Genomic DNA, 24,449 nt, shown 5'->3' on the forward strand with positions numbered 1-24,449 from the left:
CTCAACAGGGCCATGAACAATAATTGTGAACAGTATAAAGACAGGTGAAATGTTCCCATGAATGTTATTCTTATCCAGACTAAATAATATATGGCAATTGTAGCTGCAGTTTAAAATTCAGTACTTGTTGAGCTACTGTGCTTCTCAGGCCATACAGAACTATTTTGGCTGTCTACAGCAGAAGGTAAAATGACACTATTGGGATGTATTTGCCATCATGGTCCAACAATATGCTACTTTTACACAGGAGCAAGGTACATATCCTTCTAATACACTGACACAGTAGCATGCATACAGTGAGTAACACTGGTTGATCTATTATTGGGCATGGAATTAGGATTTTATTATAATTTTTGTTTTAAATGACAAAAGAAAACTCTTACTCATCTTCATTAGTCCACAATTTTAAAAGGGAATATTTAGTTTTCACATCTAAAAAATATCCGGTATTGCCTTATTACAAATATTCTTCTTCTTTCTGGTTCAGAAATTGTTTGAAGTACCAAGTTAACTTTTGTTGTATTTGATTAGCTTCCCTAATAAGTGTATTTGACTTGTTTCCAGTTCTCTCTTTGCCAGAAAAGATAGCTTTACATATTGATGAGCTGTTTTTCTAAGTAGACCCACTTCACTTATATAGAAATAACATTTATTCCAGAAAGAGGTTGTCTGTATTTCTAGGAGGTTACTTTCATTTCACATTAAAATAGTTTGCTTACTCAGATGATTCCAGTATGTTGCAAATAAAAATGATAAAGGGAAAAAAGGGTTCAAGGTCATTCATCTATTTGCTTTCTTCAATGGGGTATTGCTTAGCTGTTGATAAGAAAAATCCAAGTGTCTATGCACAGAACAGTTTTAGTGGACTCCTTAAAATGGAGGGCAGTGACTAATGTAGCCATTTTTCACTGTTAGAAAAAAAAAATCAGGAGAGAAGAAGTATTAACCTCTGGATTTTTTTTATTCCACTTCAATGCCTAGACAATATTACATATTTTTGTCAAACTCCTTTCTCTTGTATGTGTCATTACCGTACATTACTATCTTCCTGGTTTTCAACAGCAATAAAAGTCAATTTTCACACTCGTTTGTGTTTATCTCTGTGAATTATCTTGATACACAAAACCAGCTCACTTTCCTACTTCTAAAAATACCATGTTGTTTTGAATCTTGCAAAAGGATTAAAAAAGGAAGCGAAATCACCAACTTGTTTTGTCTGTAATGACAATTAAGATGATTTCCATCCAGATGGTGTTACGTATTTGAAAACACAAAGACCTTTTGGCTGGACTGACAACAACATCTGCAAAAATCAAACAGCATCATCCATCCCAAGAATTTCCTGAAGATATCCTGCCAATTACTTTTACTAGTAGGTGACGATTAATCATAACCTGCCTGGAATCTGAGCAGAGATATGATCCCTGACCAGAAAGAAAAGCTATATTCAGACAGAGCTGAAAGCAAACTTTGCCAGGACCCAAGCTCCTGAGCATCATTATTTTTAGAATATGCACAACTGAGATTATCTCATATTGCTTTGGGAGTTTTTTTGTTGTTGATGGTGGTGTTCAGTCTTTTTTCCTCTATAAAATTGAGGCCGTGTAGATCTAAGTCTGCTCAGCTTCTTGTGGGAGGTACAGAACTCAACTTCCTGCCTCTCCCAAATTACGTTAGAGATCTTCAGGTGATATAATTCAATGAGTGCTATTAAATTGCTTTTTTGGGGGGGGGGGGTGGTTGCAGGCAGAAAATAATGCTTCAGAATATAATGTGAGGGTGAATTCAGGTGACCTCAAAAGTCTGCATGTCTCCAGAGTAGTCTCTAAAAAGCCAGTTTTCAGATTTTGGCAATCTTGCACATACTGACTTTTACTTTGCTAATAAAAAGTTCTACTTCTTCCAATGAGATTAATTTACTAAACATGATAACACACATCATCTTTCTAAATATGGTAATATTGTTCAACTCTCTGTTCAGAAATGTAATTACAGGTAAAGATTTTGAAAATTCTTGGTTTCTGGAAAGAATACTTATGCAAGGTTACTGTAAGTTCAGCCCATATTTGATCAAATTTATCTGTCACAATTATGTGAAATATCCCACTGATTTTATACCAAGGGAACATTTACAGAGCAAAGGAACTACCACCTGGTAAAAACATTACATTTGCCTCTTTTTCAATATAACTGTTGCAGCATACTCTGTTCATGTTTTTTATTCTTTGCACTCCTGAACCAGTAGAGGGAAGTAGTTAGTCCCTTTTTTCAAGATAACAGCAGTGTTCCAGCCAGTTACAAAAAAATAACATTTTCTGTCCTATGACCTTTCTCAACAAGTGTTCAAGGAATAGTGACCCAATTCTATCCCTCACTCAATACCCCTCTATTAGGGTATTCAAAGCCTTAAACTCTATGAATGAATGCCTTTTTATTTTCTTCTTGTTTTTTTTTTTTTTGCTTTTTTTACCTATACCACAGAGGCATGTGCAAAAAGACTGCTGCTCCAATACTCAAGTTCATGTAAACAGACCTTTTCTTTTAGGAATCTGAAAAAGAACAACCTTATTTGCATGTGCTGATGTATGGCCTAAGTCCAGTGTCAGTCATCAGGCTTTATCTTAAACTGCTTTAAATTGCCAATTTATATCAGTTTAGGATAAAGCCCATAGAATATATTTTTGTTATCATATTTCTATAGTGTGATGTGCTCAAATACAGTGGTCTGGAATGTGTGTTGTGTTAACTTTGTGCTGTAGTGTCTGGTTAAAATTCAAAGTGCATTTCTACAATGATTAGATGATATCCTTTGGTCCTGGCCAACCAGCTGTAGGGATTATTGAAGGCAAATTGAAGAGAGTTCTGAGAACAGCAATAAGGACTGGAAGGACTGATGTCCAAAGAGATACTAGAAAAACTAAAATGCTTGTCATTCCTCCCTACCACCAATACTACCTCATAGTGACTCAGAATAGAAAGCTGTTAAGTGTTTCTATGTAGTGGTTGTTGCAGATCTTAATTAAAACCCATTTAAATTCCTTAAGCAAATGAGAATAATTTCTCACTGTGCTGCCATAGGCATGCATGACCTGTGCCATGGTAAGCAGACAGAGCTGATGTCAAAGATGTCTCGTGCCCTTAGTGGAGCTCAGTGTATCTCTGACACCACAGAATCAAAGTGCTGGGGCTTTTTCAAAAGCAACTCTGGAATTGAGGATAATGAACTGTCCTGAGAACTATTCAGAAATGACCACTACAAGCTGTGCCTTTTCTCTGGGTCATGGATAATAACTCCAACTCAAAATTAGACCTTAGAAGGACAGCCTAAGGGTAGCTTAGATTTGGTCATACAATTGCCCAGTTAATTTCCTTTGTGAGTTAATACAGCTGCAAGATAGAAAAAGCAACCTCTTGAGATTTTTCTGCTTAATTCTGCAGTTTTGGGGGCAGATGTGCCCTACTTGTGCTCTAGTTTGTTACCTCTCTTTACTGCTCTGTAGCTGGTGCAGACAGTAATTCACAGCCATTGAAGTTTCCTGCCTATTCTTAATAAGAATGTGTGAATTCTGAGCAGTTTCTGTGAATTTATAGCAAACACTATTTTTATGACCTAGTGACGATCCAAAAATGATTAAATAATATTCATTTTTCTGTTCATGTAAAATCAAAGGAAAAAATCACGAGATTCGTTTAACCTGTATTGTCTCAAGGTATCATTTGTATTTAGAGGGAAAGGATATTTCAACATATTAGCATTAAATGCAGGCAGCAGGCAAAGATCCTATACACATATTCTTCTTTTGAAGAATATGAAAAAGATAAAGATGATGCAGGTTTGTGTATTAGCTTGAGCATGTGCATGACCTTTGAACAGATGAGAGATTGTCATTGATTACATTTCCTAATAATCATAGAATCACAGAATAGTTTGGGTTGAAAGGAGCAACATCTAGTTCCAACCCCCTGACATGGACAGGGACACCTTCCTGTGGGTGAGGTTGCTCAAAGCTCCATCCAGCTTGGCCTTGAATATATCTGGGAAAGGAGCGTCCATTCCCAAACCTCTTTAAGTTTAAGGCCATTTGCCCTTGTTCTATCACTACATGCTCTTGTAAAAAATCATCCTGACATTCTTTCTGTAACTTTAGAGATTGTCCTGATGGTACATCAAGGTGTTGGGATGTGGCCCAATATCCAAGTATAGCTTTTGTGTTCCCCCTTTACTTACAGAACTGTGTAGATTTCCATGATACCTGTAAAATCTCACAACGCTCAAGAAGCTGATGCTAGGAAAGTTGCATTGGAGAATTCATTGAAAGTAAAACAATCCCTTGTGATGATCTAAGATGACTCCTTTTCTACCATTATTATTCTCTCAGTCACATTATTAATCTCCCAGTTGCCATTAGAAATGCTGATAGTTTAGGAATGCCAACTATATCTCGATCAGTAACACAAGCATTCCAGAGTTTCTGACCAAACTAGCAGCCTAAGGCAACCCAGCAGTGGCCTTCCTCTGTGAGGTGGGAAACTAGGACTGGCACGTCTTGTGTGAGTTATTTAAGTTTCAGGTGTAGTTGCATTACTGGCCTTCAGTTACTTTTTTTACATGTTACTGTTTTAGTGACATTGGACAATACTTAAGTGTAATCTGTTACATGAGTTCTGAGGTCATCTATTTTCTTTGTATTTTTCATGAAGGGGGCCTGTTTTCAACATGATGCCTGTAAAAAACAAAAAAAAAATTTTTCGCCAGGTAACATGCACAAAACTTCTGTGCAATCTCGGGGGTCTCTTGAGTGGTACTAGGTGAAATGTCTGAAGAATAATTCATTGTATGAAATTTAATTTGAAATTAAGTGTTCAAAAGTGAACAATGAAAATGATCCTGAGAGGATTTGAAATCTCAGACTAGAGTTAATGAGGGAAAATGTTACCTGCAAGGCTAAAAATCTGAGACATATTTCTAAAGGGTGACTAAAATCATCATCATGGCTGAAGAGAGGCTTAACGTTTTGGAAGATCATACATAAGATATTATCTTAGGAAAAAAAAATAAGCGAAAGGCTAAATGTACATCAGAAACCTCTTTATTTTAGTAAGTCATTATAGAGAAGTTTGGAATTATACTGCCCATTACTCAATCTCACATCTGAATCTTTTCTGGTGCTTTACAGAAAGATGCAGAATGAAAATTGAGAGCCCATTAAATTAATTGGAATGTTGCTATTTAATTCTACCTGTTTTCCTACTCTTACTACTAAAAGATAAAGAGGAAATTAGTGATAGAAATCTGGGAAAGCTTTCTTAAAATACAGAAATACCACAGAGACTTTAACTACATTCACATGGAATATGAAAGGAAGCTGAGAATAATATTTTTCTCTCTTGGTTTAAAAGAGGGCAAATGCCACCTGAAGCATATTGTATAAAAGAATGGCACAAAGAAAAATCATAATATACTTAACTTATCATTTTTTCCAGGGTATGTTTAAATAAGAAAATCAAGCAGTTTTAACATACTCAGAAGTGACTTTCAACCATTGCAAACTTTTCTTAGGACTCTGATTTCATTCCAAGAAGAGTTTATTTTGATTTATCTTGCACTTGTTCCTAACAAGTTAAACTACACTGAAATAATGTGTTTGCCTGCCTTCCCTACCTCCTAGGGAAACACAGCCAGGAAGGGCTGCCTCAGGCAATGGACACATTATTTCCTTCCCTATTTCCAGCTGAGGAGTTAAGGATGGAGTTTTGGTGGGATTTGTGGGTGCGAAGAGTGAAGAAGATGTAAGAAATACCACCAGCCTAGGAAGATTCTCTTCCCTTCAGCTGGTTTTCAAACAGGATCCAGTGAATTTTCTGCTCCCCTTTTTCCTCCACTTTTCTTCCCTTTAGGGAGAGCCTCATCCCTGCCCTCCAGATAGAAGGGCATGCACAAGTAGATAACTCCTTTGGACCAATGCTTTTAAAAATGGAAAAGAGAACTATGCTACTGTTGGCTACTTTGTCCCTTGTGTTCAGAGGGGAACAGAGACCCTCAGCGGGGCAGAGGGCTCCCAGTAGTGCAGGGCAGAGGCTGTGCTCTGCTGGCAAGACTGAATTAATTTAATAACTAGAATAAGTAGGAATAAGAGCAGGAGCAAGTCACTGAAATTTTTAAAACATTGTCCAATTAGAAGTGGTGGAGGGTGACCAAAACCCCCAGTAAGCATTTTAATAATTTCTGGACCAAATGCAGAATTATCAGTATTTGGGTGACTTTATTCTTTTTTAAGTTTTGAGAATTATTTTCAGGGGCATGCACTGCTCTTTTAATGATCTCTAACTTGCTGCTAGCTAGTCACCACTAAATAAAAATGGCTGTTCCATTGCAACTCTGCTCAGAGCCACTGGGACAAGTCAAGATCACTCTGCCACCGTGTTAGTCACCAGGGACACTCCTTCAGCACAGACCGTATTGCTCAAGACATTCCAGCACCTTCTGTGTTAGCCTTGGATCCAAATAAACACAACTAAATATAGAAAGGAGTTTGCTTTAGGTGGGTACATGGGTGCTAGGTGTCTGTGCTAGCAGGATAGACAATCAATATCTAGGGTTTAGTTCAGTAGAGTACAGAGAGATGCCTGTCTCCTGTTACACGATATTCCTTGCTCTGCAGTCACTTCTCCTGAAGAGTACAGCTTTTCCAGGTCCAAGAGCATAGCTGCCAGATCTAAGGGATATCTCAGATACCTTAAGGCATCTCAAATGGCACTGGACAAATAAATGGGCAGCTGAATTCCGCCTTTCTTGTGCCAAGCCCAGAGTGTGAGGCAGCTGAGCAGCCAGCAGAAGCCTTCCTGAGGATTAGCTGCACCTTTTCAGTTGACACAATTACCTTGTGCTGCTTGGGGAGTTTAGATACCTGCTTCACATATAGACACCTAAATTTATATATTGTCCCATAGAGCTCAATCCAATTCCATCTATTTTTCTGATCTCTGTTAGAATTTGTGACATCCTTAACTTTTCCTTGTCAGTTTTCCTATTTCTGAATTCTCACCCAGATCTCCTGCATCTGGATGTTGTGAGCTTGAGATTTGTACTTTTGCAAAGATACCTTGCCCACTTCTGGCCTTTCTTCATCACTGAACTTGCTGGATTTAGAAGCAAATCCGGCATTTTTGGTAGCCAGTTATGTAGCAGCTGCCTATGATCCACATACGTAGTAGCCAAAGACATTTTAAAATGTCAGAGTGTCAAGACAGGCAGAAGGTAAGCCTAGGCCAGCACAGGCTGTCAAACAGTGACACCACCCAACAGTGAACAGCCAGGGAGGAATGCACAAGCAGGTCAAACACACAGTGATATTTCTCTACAAGAGTTTCTCAGCCCCCAACATCCTGCTGCTTGAAGACATCCTGAGCCAAAAGTGGACTTTTGGTATTACTTAGCCCAGGATTAAATCTTCTCCCATAAGACCATCCAGCTGCCTTTAAACCTATGTAGATTTCTAGCCCCTTGTGACAAAAGTTTCCGCAATTTAACAGTACAAACTTTAAACCACAGAAAGAGGTTCTCTGCACCCTTGGAATTGTAGTAAGAGGACAAAGGCAAACATAGGTGAGTTCAGAGAAACCCAGAATGTTTGCAGGCAAGGAGGGGTTTTCAGATCTCGTCTTCCCTTGGTGGCGGAGCAGAATGAATAAAGGCCATTTCCTGCTAAACTGCTGCAGGCCAAGGAAAATTGCATGTAGGCACAGTCAGTATCTCTCACTGCTTGCCTGTGGAGGTGGGGGGCTTCACTTTCTGGGTCATTCTTGTAGGAGCTAAGCTCGGGAAAAGATGTGTGTTTCTACCCAACACAAAAGAAGTAAAACTGATAACAAGAACCTGCTTTCAATTATTCACCAACAAACATGGATTTAGATTACCCTTGCACAGAAACATACAAAAAGCACAAAACCCTGAGATTAGAATCAGATATTTCTTACAAGGGCTTTTTAAGATTTTAAACTTTGCCAGGGAACTAATCATGAGGTGAGGAAGAGCAGAGCTTGTTCTGTGCTCTTCTACTCTGTGCATAACAGCATGTCTACCCCAATCATTGTAAAAGAACATTATGCCTTCTCACAGCATCCATGTGCCATCACTCTACTGCTTCTCCTCCTCTCCCCTTAAATGCTGTTCTGGCTCTAAGAACAGCTGGCTAATTAGTTCATGCACACCCAAGTTGCTGTCCCAGTTTGAATCTGTGACGTGAAGAAATAAATCCTAACACTTGCTGAGAGCTTCAACTAACCTTCCAGGCTTCCAGCTGAAGGAATGCTTCTGAGTACCCAGTGCTGTATTTCCTCCCTTCCAGGAAATGGTACATCAGTGGAGTTGTGTCCAGAAACTACATTCCTCAAACATACAGTGTCTGTTCTCATAGGAAATTAGTGCTGTGCTTGAAAGTCCAATTCTACCAGGCTCTCACCTCTAGGTATATTTTTCCTGCCTTAGTTTTCTTTTTTTGTCTTTGCACAGAAAAATTATTACAGAAAGATAGATAAAGGGGGAAAGTTCTAACCCACCTACTGATTTGTACAATTTGCTACATCAGGTTTCAAAGCTCCTACATGAGGTTTCTTCAACATTTCTCCTTTTATCCATATGCTTTAAAAATTGCTACCCTCACTTTTTACCCTGAAGACTCCCGAGGTAGTTTTTGACACCAACCCTGATCTCACATCACTATCTCAAACAGGAATCTCTGTGTTGGAATCCCACCCACTACAGGAGTCTCTTTTGTCCTTCTCATTCAGCTCACATAGATGTATGCATTATTTACTGATACTTGGACATTAATGCTTTCTGTAATGTATTTCTTTCAGACATCATTGTTCTCATCGCTTCAATAGCAGTTGTTTCTGCAAAAACTCAAGGTAACATTTTTGCAACATCAGCACTGAGAAGTCTTCGTTTCCTACAGATCCTTCGTATGGTGCGCATGGACCGAAGAGGAGGCACTTGGAAATTATTAGGTTCTGTAGTTTATGCACATAGCAAGGTATGTAATCCTAGATATTAATTTTGTCTGGTTGATATCTTCACTTGATGGGATTTAACAAGAGACCAAGGAAATAAGCATTTATCAGTTTTGAGCAGAATACCCAAAATTTTCAGAAGTAATATCTGTTGTAATATGAACTAACAGATACACCAGGACATGTTTAATGCTAACTGTTTTTAGAGATCTTGAAAATGTCCTTGATGTGCAGCTGTAATTTGTTATGTGTTGGGGGCATTGCTGAAGCATCAAACCATAAGAGTAGATCTTGTCCACTTTCAGAGAAAATTTGCATCCATGGGGAAGCACTCGATTTATAACTGCACAAATGCCAAAAAACATGTATATAAATACTTTCATTATGTCTTCTTGAAATGTCATTGTACTCAGTTCATAAAATGGGAATTATCTCCACTCTCTTTTATCTAGGAATTAATCACAGCCTGGTACATAGGATTTTTGGTACTCATCTTTTCATCTTTCCTGGTTTATTTGGTGGAAAAAGATGCAAATACTGAATTCTCCACATATGCAGATGCTCTCTGGTGGGGCACAGTAAGTACAGAAAAATAGCATGGACTCTTTAACCAGTATGCTAAAGTGCTTTGAATTTCACATACTGAGGATTTTAACTTACTGTGCTGTTCAGTGAATTGCTTTCACTGACAAAAAACAGGTTTGAGAAGCTTCCTCCTTCAGCCATTCATTTGTACACCAACAGATTATTTCAGTCCATCCTACAGAACAGCTGTTTATGTGTTTCTGCTGCAAACAGACCACTAAACCTTCAAGAGAAGAAAACATTTTACTCTTTAACCCATAGCCATTCAGTAATATAGTTTGCAATATGGCCCCACAAAGAGCTGTTTTGACACAAACCAGAGGGCTGTAAGTGGCAGTACAGGAAGAGGAAAAAGTGTCAGGAAAAAAGAGGGGAAAAAATCTTACATCAGCTTTGACATGAGAGTATCATCAGTGCCCTTAAAAAGATTTTGTTTCTCCTTCCTCTGTACCTCGAGGACAAAGACCAAGAATAAATATGTCAGTTCTGGTTCACCAATGTTATTTTTTACAAGTATAAAAGCCCCAACTTACTTGAGATCATGGTTAACTATCAAATCAATTGTTTTTACTTTGTTGAAATCTTTGGGATCTAAGTATATGCCTCACTGGTTTTCTTAAGGAGGATTATATAAATATGGTTAAAGAAACTAGGCTTTCAATGAACAACAAAAGGCTAGATTTGAATTTTGATTTTTTTTTTTAGTGGCATAATGCGTAGGGGTTTTTGCTTAAAAATGTCCTATAGTGATCCAGACTTGTCCACTGTGTGAGAGTTACTTATGCAGCTTAAGAAATCTGCCCCTACAACAAAGCCTAATGCAGTTATTGTCAGGCAGTATAAAACCGCTTTTCTTTTCCTTCTTATGCAGTAGAACACACACAGTGTGCTCTGACAGTGTCTGGGTAGTGAAATGATATCTGGGAGATCATTAATGCTGACAATAACATAGAGCACTCATTAGTTTCCTTGGAATAAGTGTGAGACCTGAGCCAGCCTCTGCCACCTTTCCTTATCAGAGGGATGCAAAAATGAAGCTTTCTCACCTCAGACCTTTTGCTGACAGGATTTCATCTAGATTTAGATAAAATTTAGATTTTTCATCTGCAGACTCAGAGCATGCACACAGAGACTGTGCAAAAGCCCTTTCCAGAATGTAATAAACTATTGAAAATATTTGTTAGAAGTTTTGTCTGCATTTTGAGCTAAGGTCAAGGTCACTCACTATTATTAGGGGTAGTTAGTGTATTTGGAATTTGTTCATCTAAGGCCTAGTCATTTGCTGCATGTCTTCCTTAGAGGCTATATTTCTATGTTATCACTGCACAAAATTGGAAGCTTGGAAAGCCAGACCTAGTAAATATTATAGTACATTTGCAAATATTCAGAAATATATTTTGCTGAAACTTGTTGCTTTAGAGCATCAAGGCAGATCACTGATAGTATATATCTTATCCTGTAGTACAAGCACATATAAAATTCATGTTGGCTAAAGTAGCAAAAAAAGATTTTGCATCCAGTTGTATCACTGTAGTTTATTTTGTCTCCCATCTCTTCAAAAGCTGAGTTCTGGATTTGCCTTAAAGCTTTCTAACCTTCCTGTATTGACACAGTTGTGAAACATCTGGATGCTGATGTCCTCACTGATGGGTACCCCAGCTCTGGCAGTCTGAAAACACCATTGCCCCTTTAGGGTGGCAGTGGGGTTGTGGTCCTGCAAGAGACCCTCCCATGGCTGTCATGTTCTTGGGAATGGATCTTTTCAGATGTTTGATTTCCCAGGAAACAGTCTCTACCTCTCTGCAAGGCCCTGCATGCTTTAGCACTGCTTGGGCTGAGCAGAGGATTGTGCCCACCTGGCAGCTGGAATGGGGAAACATATGCATAAGGAATGAGAAAGTCCCAGCAAACTCAGAGCTCCATTCTGGCATCTGACTGAGGCTCGTGTTAGATCCAGATCCTTCTCCATGAGCATCTCTAGCAGAGAGAATAGGACCTTTGTTTTAGAATTTGCTTCTCCACTATCTGCTGACTGCTATTTTTTAAGGAAAAACCCCACTAGGAAATAATCATGGTATAAAGTGGTGCTTAAAATATTTTGTACACTTATGAAGTGAAAGTGCATGACTCAGAGGTTATATAAGTAGTGCAACTGAGAAAATCAGGAATCTTGTCTTGATTTCAGCAGGAAAAACAACAAATCTTATTTTAAAACCTGAAAAGAATATATACTGCATATTTCTGTATATTTTCTTCTTTCCCCAGTGTATGACATGAATACATTTAAGTTTTTAATGCACTTAAGGAAATGAATAAAGTTACTAGAAATCAGTGTTCCCCCTTACCTGTTATCTTTGCCATTTTAATAATAGTATTTTTTTTTTTACAATATGTAAAACAGTATGTGGGAAATGCATAATGTGCTTCTTAGTCATGGTTGTTTTTACTGCCAGAGTAACCCACATGCAGGCTTTTGAAAAGGACAGGCTGTATGGCATTTTAGGGGAAATCAGTGCTTAGTCTCATTGGTTTGTTTATTTGCAAAAGTTGTTCTGATTTAAAACTTAAACCACATATTATCTACCAAACTCTGGACTGAATTTTGTCATGGCAGAGGTACAAGAAAGAAAAGGCTGCATCAAAGTTAGGCACAAATAGTCACCCTAAATTTCAGTCTTTTGGAGGCATTTATGCTACTCCCTACAGTATCAGCACTAGCATGCTGCAATTAACCCATTCATTAATTCAGATTATTTGAGGACTGGTTATTTCAATGACTCCATTTCTCAACTCCATACTTATATACAGAAATGAAAGGCAGGATATGGCATCCAAATTTACATATGAATACTCCACTGTATTTGCAATTTCATGCTGTACTGTGCAACCTGCTACTGAACCATCATGTTGATATTACTACTGTGAATATTCTTGTGGTTGGGGTCCCCCACAGTGTTGCCTAACACAGCAGCACACAATGGTGGGTGTTACATGAAGAGCTCAAGTTCAAAATTTGCTTTGGTAGAGAAGATAAATTCATTCTTCATAGAGAAAAAAATAATAAAATTATATGGGAACAAAAGGTCAATTTAAAAACCTAAGTAATTCAAAACTGAACCATGCATGGTTTTCTGAGATATCCTGATGTTAACTAGAACTGTGGATACATACAGTGACATTTAGTTTGTACATTAATTAGCTTTTGCTTCAAATGTAATGCAGCTGAAGTTTCTGTCCCTTAATAAGTCTTTATTTTCTAGTAGTAACCAATAGTTACAGTTGGAAACAGAATGGCTCTGGCACTCCACAGTGACCTGTTAGTGAACAAAACATATTACAATCAATTGTATTGTCACAATGACTAGCTCAAATGAGTTAACATTGACGAAATTTTTCCCATTTAATGTAATAATAGCATGAGCAAACTACATTTTTTTCATTTAAGTGATGTCAAGATTCAAAAGGTAAGTACTGCTAGGAGAGCATAAAATTACATCAGAAAGAAATATTAGGGTAGACAATGGCCTCCTGAGTCCTATCTCATCTAATTGAAGTCATCTAAGTTATATTATCACATTCATTATTATATTACCTCATTTATATTAGCAAAATTTATTAGCTCCAGCAATGAGATAACACATGTTCTATCACCATTGTGAGTTTTGAGCCTGGCCAGATGACACTGCCTCCTTTGGCTACTCTGTCCAGACCCCTCATCTATAGAAGTAACCCAAATGGAGTGGTTTGCATCTGGTGTAAAAGACAGGACGCAGCTAGCTCATTTAGCCATGCAGAAGTGTGATTCAGCTGTTTAAACATAGGAATGGAGTGCCATCAAAGATCTGTTGGATGGTCTGCTGCCTCTCCTGTGGGTGGTCCCTGTTCCGACATCCTAGTACATCTCTGGTGGTACTAGATTTTTTTTTTTTCAGACAAGCCCAAGTTCTACACTTTAGGATAGGATGAGTTACCTTTGAACTTTGGTCACTTCTCTCTTACCTACGCAATACTTCTGTAGCTTCTGTCTGCTTCTCACATGATTATCAGTAACGACTGGAAATTTTTTATGTTGTGTTTTCACATCCAGTCATTTTTCACATCCTGCTCAATTAATTGAATCTCAGGATTATGCCAGCCAGGGCCTGGCCAATGGTTTAGTTATTCACTAGCAGCACTTACAAAGATGCAGTAGATTATTCCCAAAATTGACCCTGAAGTTGTCCAGAAAAATATTTTCTTTGTTGTGTAGTATAAAAAGAAGATCAAAAAGATCCCCTTTGCTCAGTGTTGAGTAAGACAGTACAGCATGGTGCTGGCACCTGTACACCCATGTAAAGATCATCCTGAGATAAAATAGCTCAAAGTGAGCAAGAAGCCACTGATATTATTAGTCACAGACTGATACCATTAAGTCCTTAGTACCTAGAAGAATTGAGGCAAAGGATTTAATTTGGTCTTGTTATTTTCTTTGGAGAAATTCCAGAGATACACACTTTGTGTGACTGCTCCTGGTTTTGGATTGCTCTCAGATGTCAGGTCCCAAAGGTTCTAGTTTATCTCTGACTTCTTTGGAATACAGTTCGGTTGGTAATATCATTAATATGCAGATGATGCTTGGTTCTGTTTCCCTCTCATCAGCCCAGACGGGAGATATCACTGTACATTCCAGCGACTGGCAGAGATAGGGAGCTGGATGGAAGCCAAGAAAGTGGGCTCATTCCAGAACTCCAAACTGCTTTGCAATAACTGGCCTGGAAACAAATTTTGAGGAACTTTTATTCAGGGATTCATTTGTTCGAATGTTTCATTACTCTTGGGCTCTTAATAGCCTCAAACTGTTCTGCAGTTGCCCTCTGATGTGAAGAGCTGTGATTATCATCTTCAGCAAACAATCCCCTCTGCCAGGCCAAGATCATGGCTGCGCCAGCTCATCTCTGCCAGAAAAGAGAGCTGCATCTCCATGTTCATTCCTCCTTCTTGCTCCATCTTGGTCTCTCACTGCCTTGTTCAGGCTCTGGAGCTCATTAGGCATGTCTGTGAGCTGACACAACGGACCAAAGCAGCAGAAACAAACCACGCTGAAATGTGGATCATTTTCTGTCCCTTCCTGGGTGGCACTGGGTTTCGAAAGAGTCTAGAAAAGACTCAGAAGAGGAGATAGGGCGGGGAAGGGAAGAGGAACGAGGAAGAGTGAGACCTGATAAGCATGCAAGGTGGTGTGTCTGTGACCAGGCTAGTGTTACAAAACTTGAGACTTGATAACCCCTTGAAATTTCAGCTGCAGCCTGAATTCATCTCTCTTTCTTAGTCTCTGTGGCTTTCTCAGGGTAAATTACACTCCCAGCTTGTTCCCAACAATGGGAGCAATTAAAAACACTGTTTGCTATCTACACAGTTCTAAATAGTTGAAATCTAATTACTTCCAAAAGACTTTCCTTCTTTTGTCCCGTGGTGACCCTGACATTAAATAGAATTGTTTTGGCCATCTTGCCTAGGAATGAACTTTGAGGAAGCTGGAAGCAAAATAATGTCTCTAGAAGGCAATTTCCTGAAGAATCTGTTGCTGCCAGAATATTTGCTAAGCCTGAACTTGCCCACATTTGGTACACGATGTAAAATAATTCTCCGTGCACATGCTCTCCCTAATAACAGGCCCCGGAGTCCTTGGCATTCAGCCTACTGTTGTCTATCTTTGTCCTTTAACATGGTGTGCCGTTGCCTGAGCACGCGCCCCGCAGCCTCCCAGCTGGCCCTCGGGAATCCTCCGCTCTGCCCACACCTCCTCCAGCTGCGTGGGTCTGAGCTCTGTGAGAGCACACAGACACAACTGTCCTGCCAGTCCTGTCCCCAGCTATGGGACTGGTGTGCTTCCTAGGCCACAAGTAGCCCGGAAGGCAATTCCTTGGGTCAGGGAAAGCCCTCAGACTCATCTTTTGCCTTCAAGATGCGCTGAGCGAGCCCCAGCCATGCACCATTATCTCAGTGACAGCACTGCCCATGGCCAGTGGCCAGTGAGCCCTCCCACCCGCACTGAAACCTGCCTGCCCTTTCTCTCTGACCTGTCCTCTGGTAGGTCTGAGCTAACATGGCCCAGCAGCCTGAGGTGCCTCTGCATCTGCTGCTGCGTGGTAACCTTGGGACCTTCATGGCAGGAGTGACGTAGGTGTATCTGACCCTGTCAGGAGGAAGGGGAAAGGACCAGAACTTCACTAAAAGTTCCTCCCAGCTTTTGATTAGTCTTTTTTGTATACCAGAAGATAATTCACTTCAAATTGTACTGATGGGTTTGCACAAAATGCAACTGCTTCTTGGAATTCCTTTTACCTTATATCATCTGCAAGCATCAGCTTCTTCCCTCCTATATTTTTCCAGTATTACCTCTGTGTAATTTATATTTGTTTAGTTAGATAAATATGTACAGTTATATTTCTTGCAGAATGTAGATGAAACACCTTCATATCTATGGAAAAGAACACTTTTTTTCCTCCCCAGTTTATGTAATTTCCTACCATTGGCCTCAAACTTGAGATCAAGATAGTTTTTCATTTTTTAAAACTTATTGCTTCTTTAGGTGTTTTTCTCACACTTATTATTTATCTCAGTTTTATTTAGTCATAAACAGTATTAATTTTCACAGAAAAGTGTCAGTGTTAGTATATTAACGTTCATTTTCTTAGAAACAGCTATATGTCTCAGATGTCTTGGATTAATTAGTAGAAATGCTGCTTCATGCAATGTAAATAATCTGCAACTAATCTGCCAGTGACTTCTGGTAAACCATGTTGTTCATTCATTTCTTTTTAGATCACATTGACAACCATTGGCTATGGAGACAAAACTCCTCTTACTTGGCTTGGAAGGTTGCTTTCTGCAGGATTTGCTCTACTTGGCATTTCTTTCTTTGCACTACCTGCTGTGAGTATGCCTGCAAAATTCATAAAAAATAATAGAAACTCCTGTAGGTCCTGCCACTGTAATGATACAAAAAGGTGAAGGAAGTTGTTCTACATGTAGAACAACTGTTAAAGGCTTTTTGCTCAGCAACAACAGTAGTGAAGTGCTATCAAAAATCCAAAGAAAAGGTTTGGTGTCCTTGCTTTAGGTTTGAGAAATTTCTCTGGCATGAAAAAAAAACTGTGAAATAACCCTAAATTAAGTTACATATTATTGTGTAAAGTTGAAAAACCTTCCTTTTGTTTTGAATTGCGACTTATATATTACTGGTTTTCTTTCAGATTTTTCAAAACAAAACAAAAAATAAAAGCACATTATATGTTTTTCTAACTTAGATTATAGTGAAAAAAATTAGGTATTTCTACTAATTTGTTTTGTATGGCCATGTTCAAGCTACCAACAGAGGGTAGTAGAAGGCCTTAAATCAACTAATAATTAATGTTGTTGAATGCATAAGATGCAACTATAATTTTCTGTGAATAATTGTAAATAAATATTGCAGTTTATTTATGCTGTTTCTATCAATGTTCAAGAGACTAATGGAAATGGGAATTATCTAATGACTAAAATATAGTGTTGCTTCAGAGATAAATTCTCATTTTTTAAAATTAGTTTTGAATAAGTATGAAATGAGAAGTGGCATTTGTATTTTTTGTATTGTCTCCAGTGCAATGTCTTTTGATATTTTAATACTCATATACTTTATCTATAGATCACTATAAAACATGGATGTTATAATACTTCATTTGTTTTCAACCATATAGATAAACCAAGATTAAAAATCAGCATTTGTCAATGGCATTAAATGGTGCACTGCATTTATTTCTTCCTCTAGCTACAAAGAGCATTTCAGTATCTTTGACATACTATAAGGCCTTATAGTTATAACCCATCACCTGTTTGTGAATCCTCGACATTTATTGACATCTACTGTAATTAATTCCTTTTGTCACCTAGTCACCACTAACAAGAAAGCTAGTCTTAGCAGCACTACAATGAAAAGATGAATACCCTCACATATTAGAGATGCCATAACTTTTGTTCCTCATGTCATATCTATATACAGACACTAGGTTTTCCTCAAAAATACTTCTGTGCTGAATCTGTAAAACAAGAAGTATGTGGGAAATTTTTGCACTTCTTATAGTATTTTATCCTGACTAAGAATCAAGTGGAAATATTCTTCCTTATAATGCAGACATGTCCAGCAAAAGTATTACATTCCTTGCAAGTCAAGAAGGAAAACATCCTCAGTCCTTGGATCTATTCAGTTAGAATCAAATTTATCTTACTCAAAGATAAAAGGCTAAAAGAGGAGAAGTTTCATAATTAGCTTTTTCATAGCCTCTAGGATGAACAATGGGCATTATTTAATGGGAAAGATTGAGAAGAAATGCATTTTCTAACTTCTCTAAAATCAAAAGTTAAAATAAGTACTGCAGATGTGGACCTTGATGTCCATATATATATCTGGCATATCTGCCAGCTGGTCATATCCTCATTGCTGACTCAAGCTCCTCTGAATATCCTGCTTGATTTTATAAATATATATCTATCTCTTTGGCCTTGGTAGTTGCAGGAACACAGTGTAGCACAAACCCAGGCAATGGGTAGGATGGATGGTCTTTGGTAGCACCACAAATGTAATGTAAGGAATCTCCTGCTTCACCAGGAAAAGGGGAACTGCTTCCGTGCCTTCTACTGTCATATTCTGATCATAAATGTGTTATCTGAAGCAACCATATGGTGTAACCTCTTCACAAAATCTTTGTAACAGATTATGTATATTTGTTGAAAGACTACCTGCACACTGATAAAATTATATTGCAGGGCATCCTTGGCTCAGGATTTGCATTGAAAGTGCAGGAACAGCATCGTCAGAAACACTTTGAGAAAAGAAGGAATCCAGCTGCAAGTCTAATTCAGGTAAATAGGAAATCACCAGAAAGATAATCACAGGTGAATTAAAGTATATATTGGAATAAGTCCTATTATTTCAGTTCGGAAACCTTTGTGGAAATAATATTTAACAGATTGGTTAATTTAATGAAATAATTGTGTTCAGTGACTGCTACGTGTTGCCATAACTTTGTACAGAATCACAGATTCATTTAGGTTGGAAAAGATCTTTAAGATCACCAAGACACACTGTACATAGCATTTCTGTGTGTAGTTTTTTTTCTTCTATCCATGTTAAAGAAACAGAGGCAAGGATGCCAAATGCATGCCTGCAGTCAGAAAGCTATTTGGAAAAAGAAAATTGATCCCTAGACAACCCAACTGACAGCACAGCACTCTTGCCTATATTAAGCTACTTTTCATCTACTACAGGGTTTAGAGTCTTTCAGTGATTGATACACTTGAAGAAGAAAAGGGTCCTTCCCAGAGAATTGCTTTCACTATTAGTCAATTCAAAAGCTGGAAATGTAGGCACTAACAATTTCAAAATGTCTGAAGTTGTCCTGACGTGATGATGCAAATCAACAAAAAGTGGCATGTTATGTCTTAGGCAGCTGTTTTGCATTGGCTTTTTCCTTAACTTTCAGCCCTAGTTAAAACTGAGAAAATTTTCGAAAGAATCATTTTGCACCAAGCTTTACTCTACTTAATGCACTGAAAAAAAAAGGGGGGAAATATTCTCCTAGAGTCCTAGTTTATTTTCTTGGGATGCCAAGGGCTCTATGTGTGCCATATATGCTGGGTTTTGTTTTTGAAATAATATATCCAAACAAAGAAGCTGAGCATGAATATGCCAGAGTTCCATGCTAAGTACAGATAGATGCCAGACTGTCTTTGAAGCATTTTTAAAGTTAAATGTTTTCCATTATTACTGTTCAATTATTATTAAATCCTAAATATTTCATATTTAATATTTGTTAGAATAATTAACAAAAATCATTCCACTCCTTTTGTGTCTAGTTAGGAATGACAGTTTGTCATATTTTCTAACAGATACATTCTAATCTACTTCTTCCAAGTTTGGTTGCCAGAGGAAACACATAATAGATTTATGCTTTGAATGTAGCTCTTATTATTATCTTTTTACAGTTTAACCAAAATATTAGAAAGACAGAGTGCTAAAGTGGTTAAGAGTATCTAGTTGCCTGATTTGGAGAGTGACTCTCAGTGGGCAAAATCATTGTGAAAGGAAGACATTTGTTGTGGGATCTCATGATGAAGGCTGTTCAGCATTTACATGTTCATTTAGGGGTTCAACACTTTCAGTGACCCAGAAATTTATTTTAAATTGTTGATGGGGATACCTTCTGAAGGCACAAGGCCTGGCAGAATAAGAAATATGAGAACAGGCACACAGGAATAAAACCAAGGACAATCTGAGTGACTTTTAGGGTGAAAGGATTACTGCCTGATGTTTTAATACAACAAATACAAAACTTGATCTAGAAACTGAATCCAGATTATTACAAGATGTTTCTATCCCAGTATTAGTGGTTTGAAGGGGTTTGATGAAGCATGAAAAATACAGAGGAGAAAGACTTGGAAAGAAGGGTCAAGAGCTTCCTACAAGTTCCCAGTATGTTATTACACCTGGTTTTATTAAAGATGTTAGATACAGAACCATAAACTTAACAAGGAGAAGACTGATACTACCACTGTGTAGTGGCAGTAGCATAGTTAATGATCATACTAATATGCTACATATCAGCTCAGCATCTACAGCTTGTAAGTGAGACTGGAATACTGGAGAAAGCAAATAAAACATTTGAAAAAATGGGTCAAGAGCTGGAGAAAATTTCATGTTCATAATTGCAGGATGTGTCTGAACTGTATATCATTGGGTACTGTAAAAATGCCCAGGTTTTTCTAAATTGTCTCTAGCTTATCAGGGTAATGTCTATTTTCTAACCAGTTACGCTGTAGAATTAATCTGTGCTAACTCATCTGTTGCCACAGATAGACTATTTGCTAGAGTCTTTACCTGGCCTAAAGATAGCTGTAGAACAGTAAAATGTTTCATATGGATATACTTTTCTCAATTTTTTTAGCTTATAAGAAATATTTAGTGTGAAAATTATTTGAACACAGAAGCTCAGAGAGGAAGTTTTGGAACCTACTGGACCATTTAATGTAGCAAACAGAAACATAAGGAGTAACTCTGGCTATAAGCCAAAACCAAAGAGTTTCAAATTAAAAATAATGCAGAAAATTTTGACAACAAGAATGATCAACCAATGAAGCAATTTTTAAAGTAAGAGGTTCTCCATCTGTTAATGAAGACTGGATGCGTTTCTGGGAGATACACAGTAGGAAAACACAGGGTATTAGATTCCATATAAGAGTACCTAGATGACATTTAATGGTTGACAATATACAGGAAGCACAGATGCTCAGCTAGTACAAATTAATATGGTTATGCTGACATCAGGGAACATGTCCCAGCTTGTGGAACCAAGGCTCATCTTACTATCTACATGCATTATAAATCTAAGCAATAGATACAGTTTCAATTCTATGCTTTGGTCACTCACTTCTAAAATTATTCATTTTGGTTTCTTAAACATTTATCAGTGTTTCAGACCACAGAAAATGCTTCTCTTTTCTTCTTAGTGCTTTTTGTCTGGTTTTCATTATGATTTGCAGAATATATTATGACCATTTCTTTACGTCAGACAGCAAGTTTGTGTGGGTGTCCTCTATGGACTTGTCACAAATAAATCACTGCAATGCTTTTCTACACCTTTATGTGCTGAATATCTTTCATAGAGACAGTAACTCTTATCTTAGTGCATAAGGTCTACTGGGATTCACGAATTTTTGGTAGGCTTGTACTGGTATTTCCTGAATCAGCCTAACCAAGCACATCCTGTTCTGAGCAAAATCTCCTCACTCTCTAGTCAGTGTGGTGGCCTTGTCACTTCATTTTCTTGGTTCCTTTGTGCTTTTCTATTGTTTCCCCATACCAGGCTTCCTGGCGGTTTTATTCTACCGACGCCAGCCGAACAAACGTGGCAGCCACCTGGCGATATTATGAAAGTATTCTTCCTCCCCTCAGGCATGTATCAGTGCTATGAATGATAAGAGAAAGATACGACTTGTATTGGTGACTAATCTGCTTTTCAATTTTTTGTTTCATCCCCTACTCCCTCTTGCCTTGTTTTTTTCTTTTTTTTTACCATATATCCTGCACGTAGTGTGTATGGCGTAGTTATGCTGCTGATGAGAAATCGGTGTCTATTGCTACCTGGAAGCCTCATTTGAAGGCCTTGCATACCTGCAGCCCTACAAAGTAGGTACAAATATGGCAGCTGGTGTTGTTTTTGATGTCTGTTCAAGCTTATAGAGAACTAGTATTTGTCTGTTTCGTCTTGGCTTGTTGTCTTAAGTCCTCTCAAGTCTTCTCATTAAAAATTTCAACTAACAAATCAGATCAATACCATGTAGGAGCCCGGGAAGATATACAAATCATTCCTGTCTATCTTAGAAATGCACAGGCATTAGAAACATTTTCCCAACAACCCACTCATGCATCACGGTTAATGATTCATTCCAAATTATCCTTAAGGAGAAAAATATTAAATTTAATGCAGAGCTTGTTCCTTGGTTCAATGGTATGTTTATGCCTTTGCCTATGGATAAGGCTGTAGCTGCTGATCTACCTTTCCAAAGAAAGAGTGCCTTGTGGTAATTTTGTAGGTGAATGCACTGGGGAATTTGGTCCTTCTTGCCATGACTTCTGAAATATTCAGTATTTCCTCAGGACAAACTATATGTGCAGTCATACATACAGACAGTGGAAGATGACTCAAAAGACCTGTTGCCACAGTTTGGCAGACAGGAAATATTTGATATCCTAGTCTAGGTGGGAAATCACAGAGCACTGGCAGCCCAAGGCTTTTCAATATTTCAGTAGAAGATTTAGCAGAAGGCAGAAAGTTGACTGATTCAATACAGGCCACAGATCAGGAAGCAAAAGACACTTGATAAAGATCAAAAAGGAGAGTGCTAAGAGCCTTATGGGAAAGCTCTGATAAGCATCTTAACTGCTGTTAATTGCAGACAGTGCAAGAAAATTAGTGGTTTCTCTCTAAGCTGGGTGATGAACATCCACATGACAGTAAAAAGGTAATTGTGTGCCAAAAAGCTCAGCCAAAAAAGACGTTTGGCTGGGTATCCAAAGCTGATCTTTGAATTTCAAAGAGTTGACAAGAACAGAGCCGTAAGTAATCCATTACCATAACTTCAATTCCAAACTGCTCCACACCAAAAGGAGCTTTTAGATTAAAAGTTACGTGAAGTATTGATATCTTACATATACAAACAGGTTGAAAGCAACAATAGTATAAATGGGTGGATAGAAAATTACATAAATAATGAAGCTGTATCCCACATAAAAATATTCTAAAACATGACTGTCCCTCAAAAGTGCATCTCCTTCTTATTTTAAATAAGCATATTGCTGTGCTATCCTTAAACTGAACCTTTTTATTTACCATAAATAACTTATCTAATGAGAAACTACAGCTTTCTGTTATATATGTGTCAGCAATGCATTTTGCCTAAGTGCTTTCCCAACTCAGTCTGCAGTGGTATGTACTAAGCATGTTATGCATGTGTTAAAAAAGCTGAAAAGTTTCTTCTCCAGAAGCATTGTAGTTATGAGTCCTGCTTGAATGTTTTTGTGGTTGCAATGTAATGTGTGTGCTGCACACCAATTAATGTACCCATTTACGTTGATCATACGTATAACATCATCTGTAACTGTAGTGTGATTCCTATCGGCATAACAAGTATGTTTTTCCCTCCCACTCCCTGACCTGAAGAAAAGAACAAGGGGAATCTTCTAGCAGGTTTGTAGTTTCTTTTATTTCTTTTATCTGTGAAATTGCTGCTTCCTAATGGCTTTTAGATGTCTTGGGTTCTGTATAGTAGGTTCAATGAACTGCAACTGTTGATGGATGGTAATCACAAATTGGATTTTTTTAAACTCATACGCTGCTGAAATTTGCTTCTTTGTCCCAGTTTTTCTATGGGAAAAACAGGCAATTTTTAACACATCTAACATGCTGTAGCTTTAAGGCGGTCAGTTTGAACAGTGGCAGAGCCGCCAGTGGACCAGCCTCCCCAGACCCAGCTCCTGGGCAAGGAAATGGCCCCAGCTTCTGACGTAAAATTGATGTAGGAATTGCAGTGGAAGTCACAGACTTAGTTTAATTTGGTGATGTGCAGAAGCCCACCAGCCCTCCATTGCAGGGAGGGCTCTTTGATGTCACCTTTGCCCTGAAGGAGTATCCTCAAGGCTTCCTCAGTGCCGTGTGTCCACATGTTCTAACTTTTCTGTCATCCCATCCTAAGGAGCGTTTTGGGACATAGGACGTGGGGGGAAATCAGCATTGCAGTGTCTCATGTCCTCCTGGCTGCATGGCTTGCACTCCCCCATGGCCCAGTTCAAGCAGAGGAGCCAGACTTTATCTGTGCTGAAGAAAGCCCCACTGCTGTCAGCCAGGAGCACGGGTGGGCTTCCACCCAGCCCAGATCCCAGCTGAGCACCGACTGCCTACAGCTGGCAGTGGAAAGCCTTGGCAGGGATATCCTCACTGGGTAAATAAAGCTCTGGAGAGGCATGTCCTAAGGCAGTGGGAGAAAATGCTGATCTTTGCTGTACTGATAGCCCAAATCCTTAGGGACAGGAAAGGCCTCAGTGGCTGTAAGAGAAATTACTCTATCTCAGAAACTCATTAGGGATGGGAATCAGCAGGCATCTGGCAGCTGGCACTGCGGTATCAGCATGCTCAGACAATAGCAGACTTTACCTCCCAGCAGAAAATTCTGAAAAGCCAAAGAAAAAAGTGTTGATGACACATCAGCCCCTGATGATACATCCAGCCCTGAGTTGTACTGTGGTTCACAAATGCTTCTGGGTTATTCAGTCAGGGATG

The 24,449-nt window shown here is 38.5% G+C and overlaps 1 protein-coding gene across 5 annotated transcripts in view; it reads left to right on the top strand.

Moving 5' to 3' along the window:
- KCNQ5 (potassium voltage-gated channel subfamily Q member 5) overlaps window positions 1-24,449 on the top strand; it is a 274,662-nt gene that overhangs the window by 219,531 nt on the left and 30,682 nt on the right. For 3 of the 5 annotated variants that reach the window (XM_062488582.1, XM_062488578.1, XM_062488581.1), the window contains exons 4-9: window positions 8,860-9,035; window positions 9,465-9,590; window positions 16,402-16,512; window positions 18,382-18,477; window positions 21,705-21,799; window positions 23,334-23,360. In XM_062488582.1, the coding sequence (XP_062344566.1) occupies window positions 8,860-9,035; window positions 9,465-9,590; window positions 16,402-16,512; window positions 18,382-18,477; window positions 21,705-21,799; window positions 23,334-23,360 (631 nt within the window). The remainder of the gene's footprint in view (window positions 1-8,859; window positions 9,036-9,464; window positions 9,591-16,401; window positions 16,513-18,381; window positions 18,478-21,704; window positions 21,800-23,333; window positions 23,361-24,449) is intronic. The other 2 variants (XM_062488579.1, XM_062488580.1) reach the window with 1 other exon arrangement.

This window comes from Cinclus cinclus, chromosome 3 (assembly GCF_963662255.1).
Source record: "Cinclus cinclus chromosome 3, bCinCin1.1, whole genome shotgun sequence".
Taxonomy (NCBI): domain Eukaryota; kingdom Metazoa; phylum Chordata; class Aves; order Passeriformes; family Cinclidae; genus Cinclus; species Cinclus cinclus.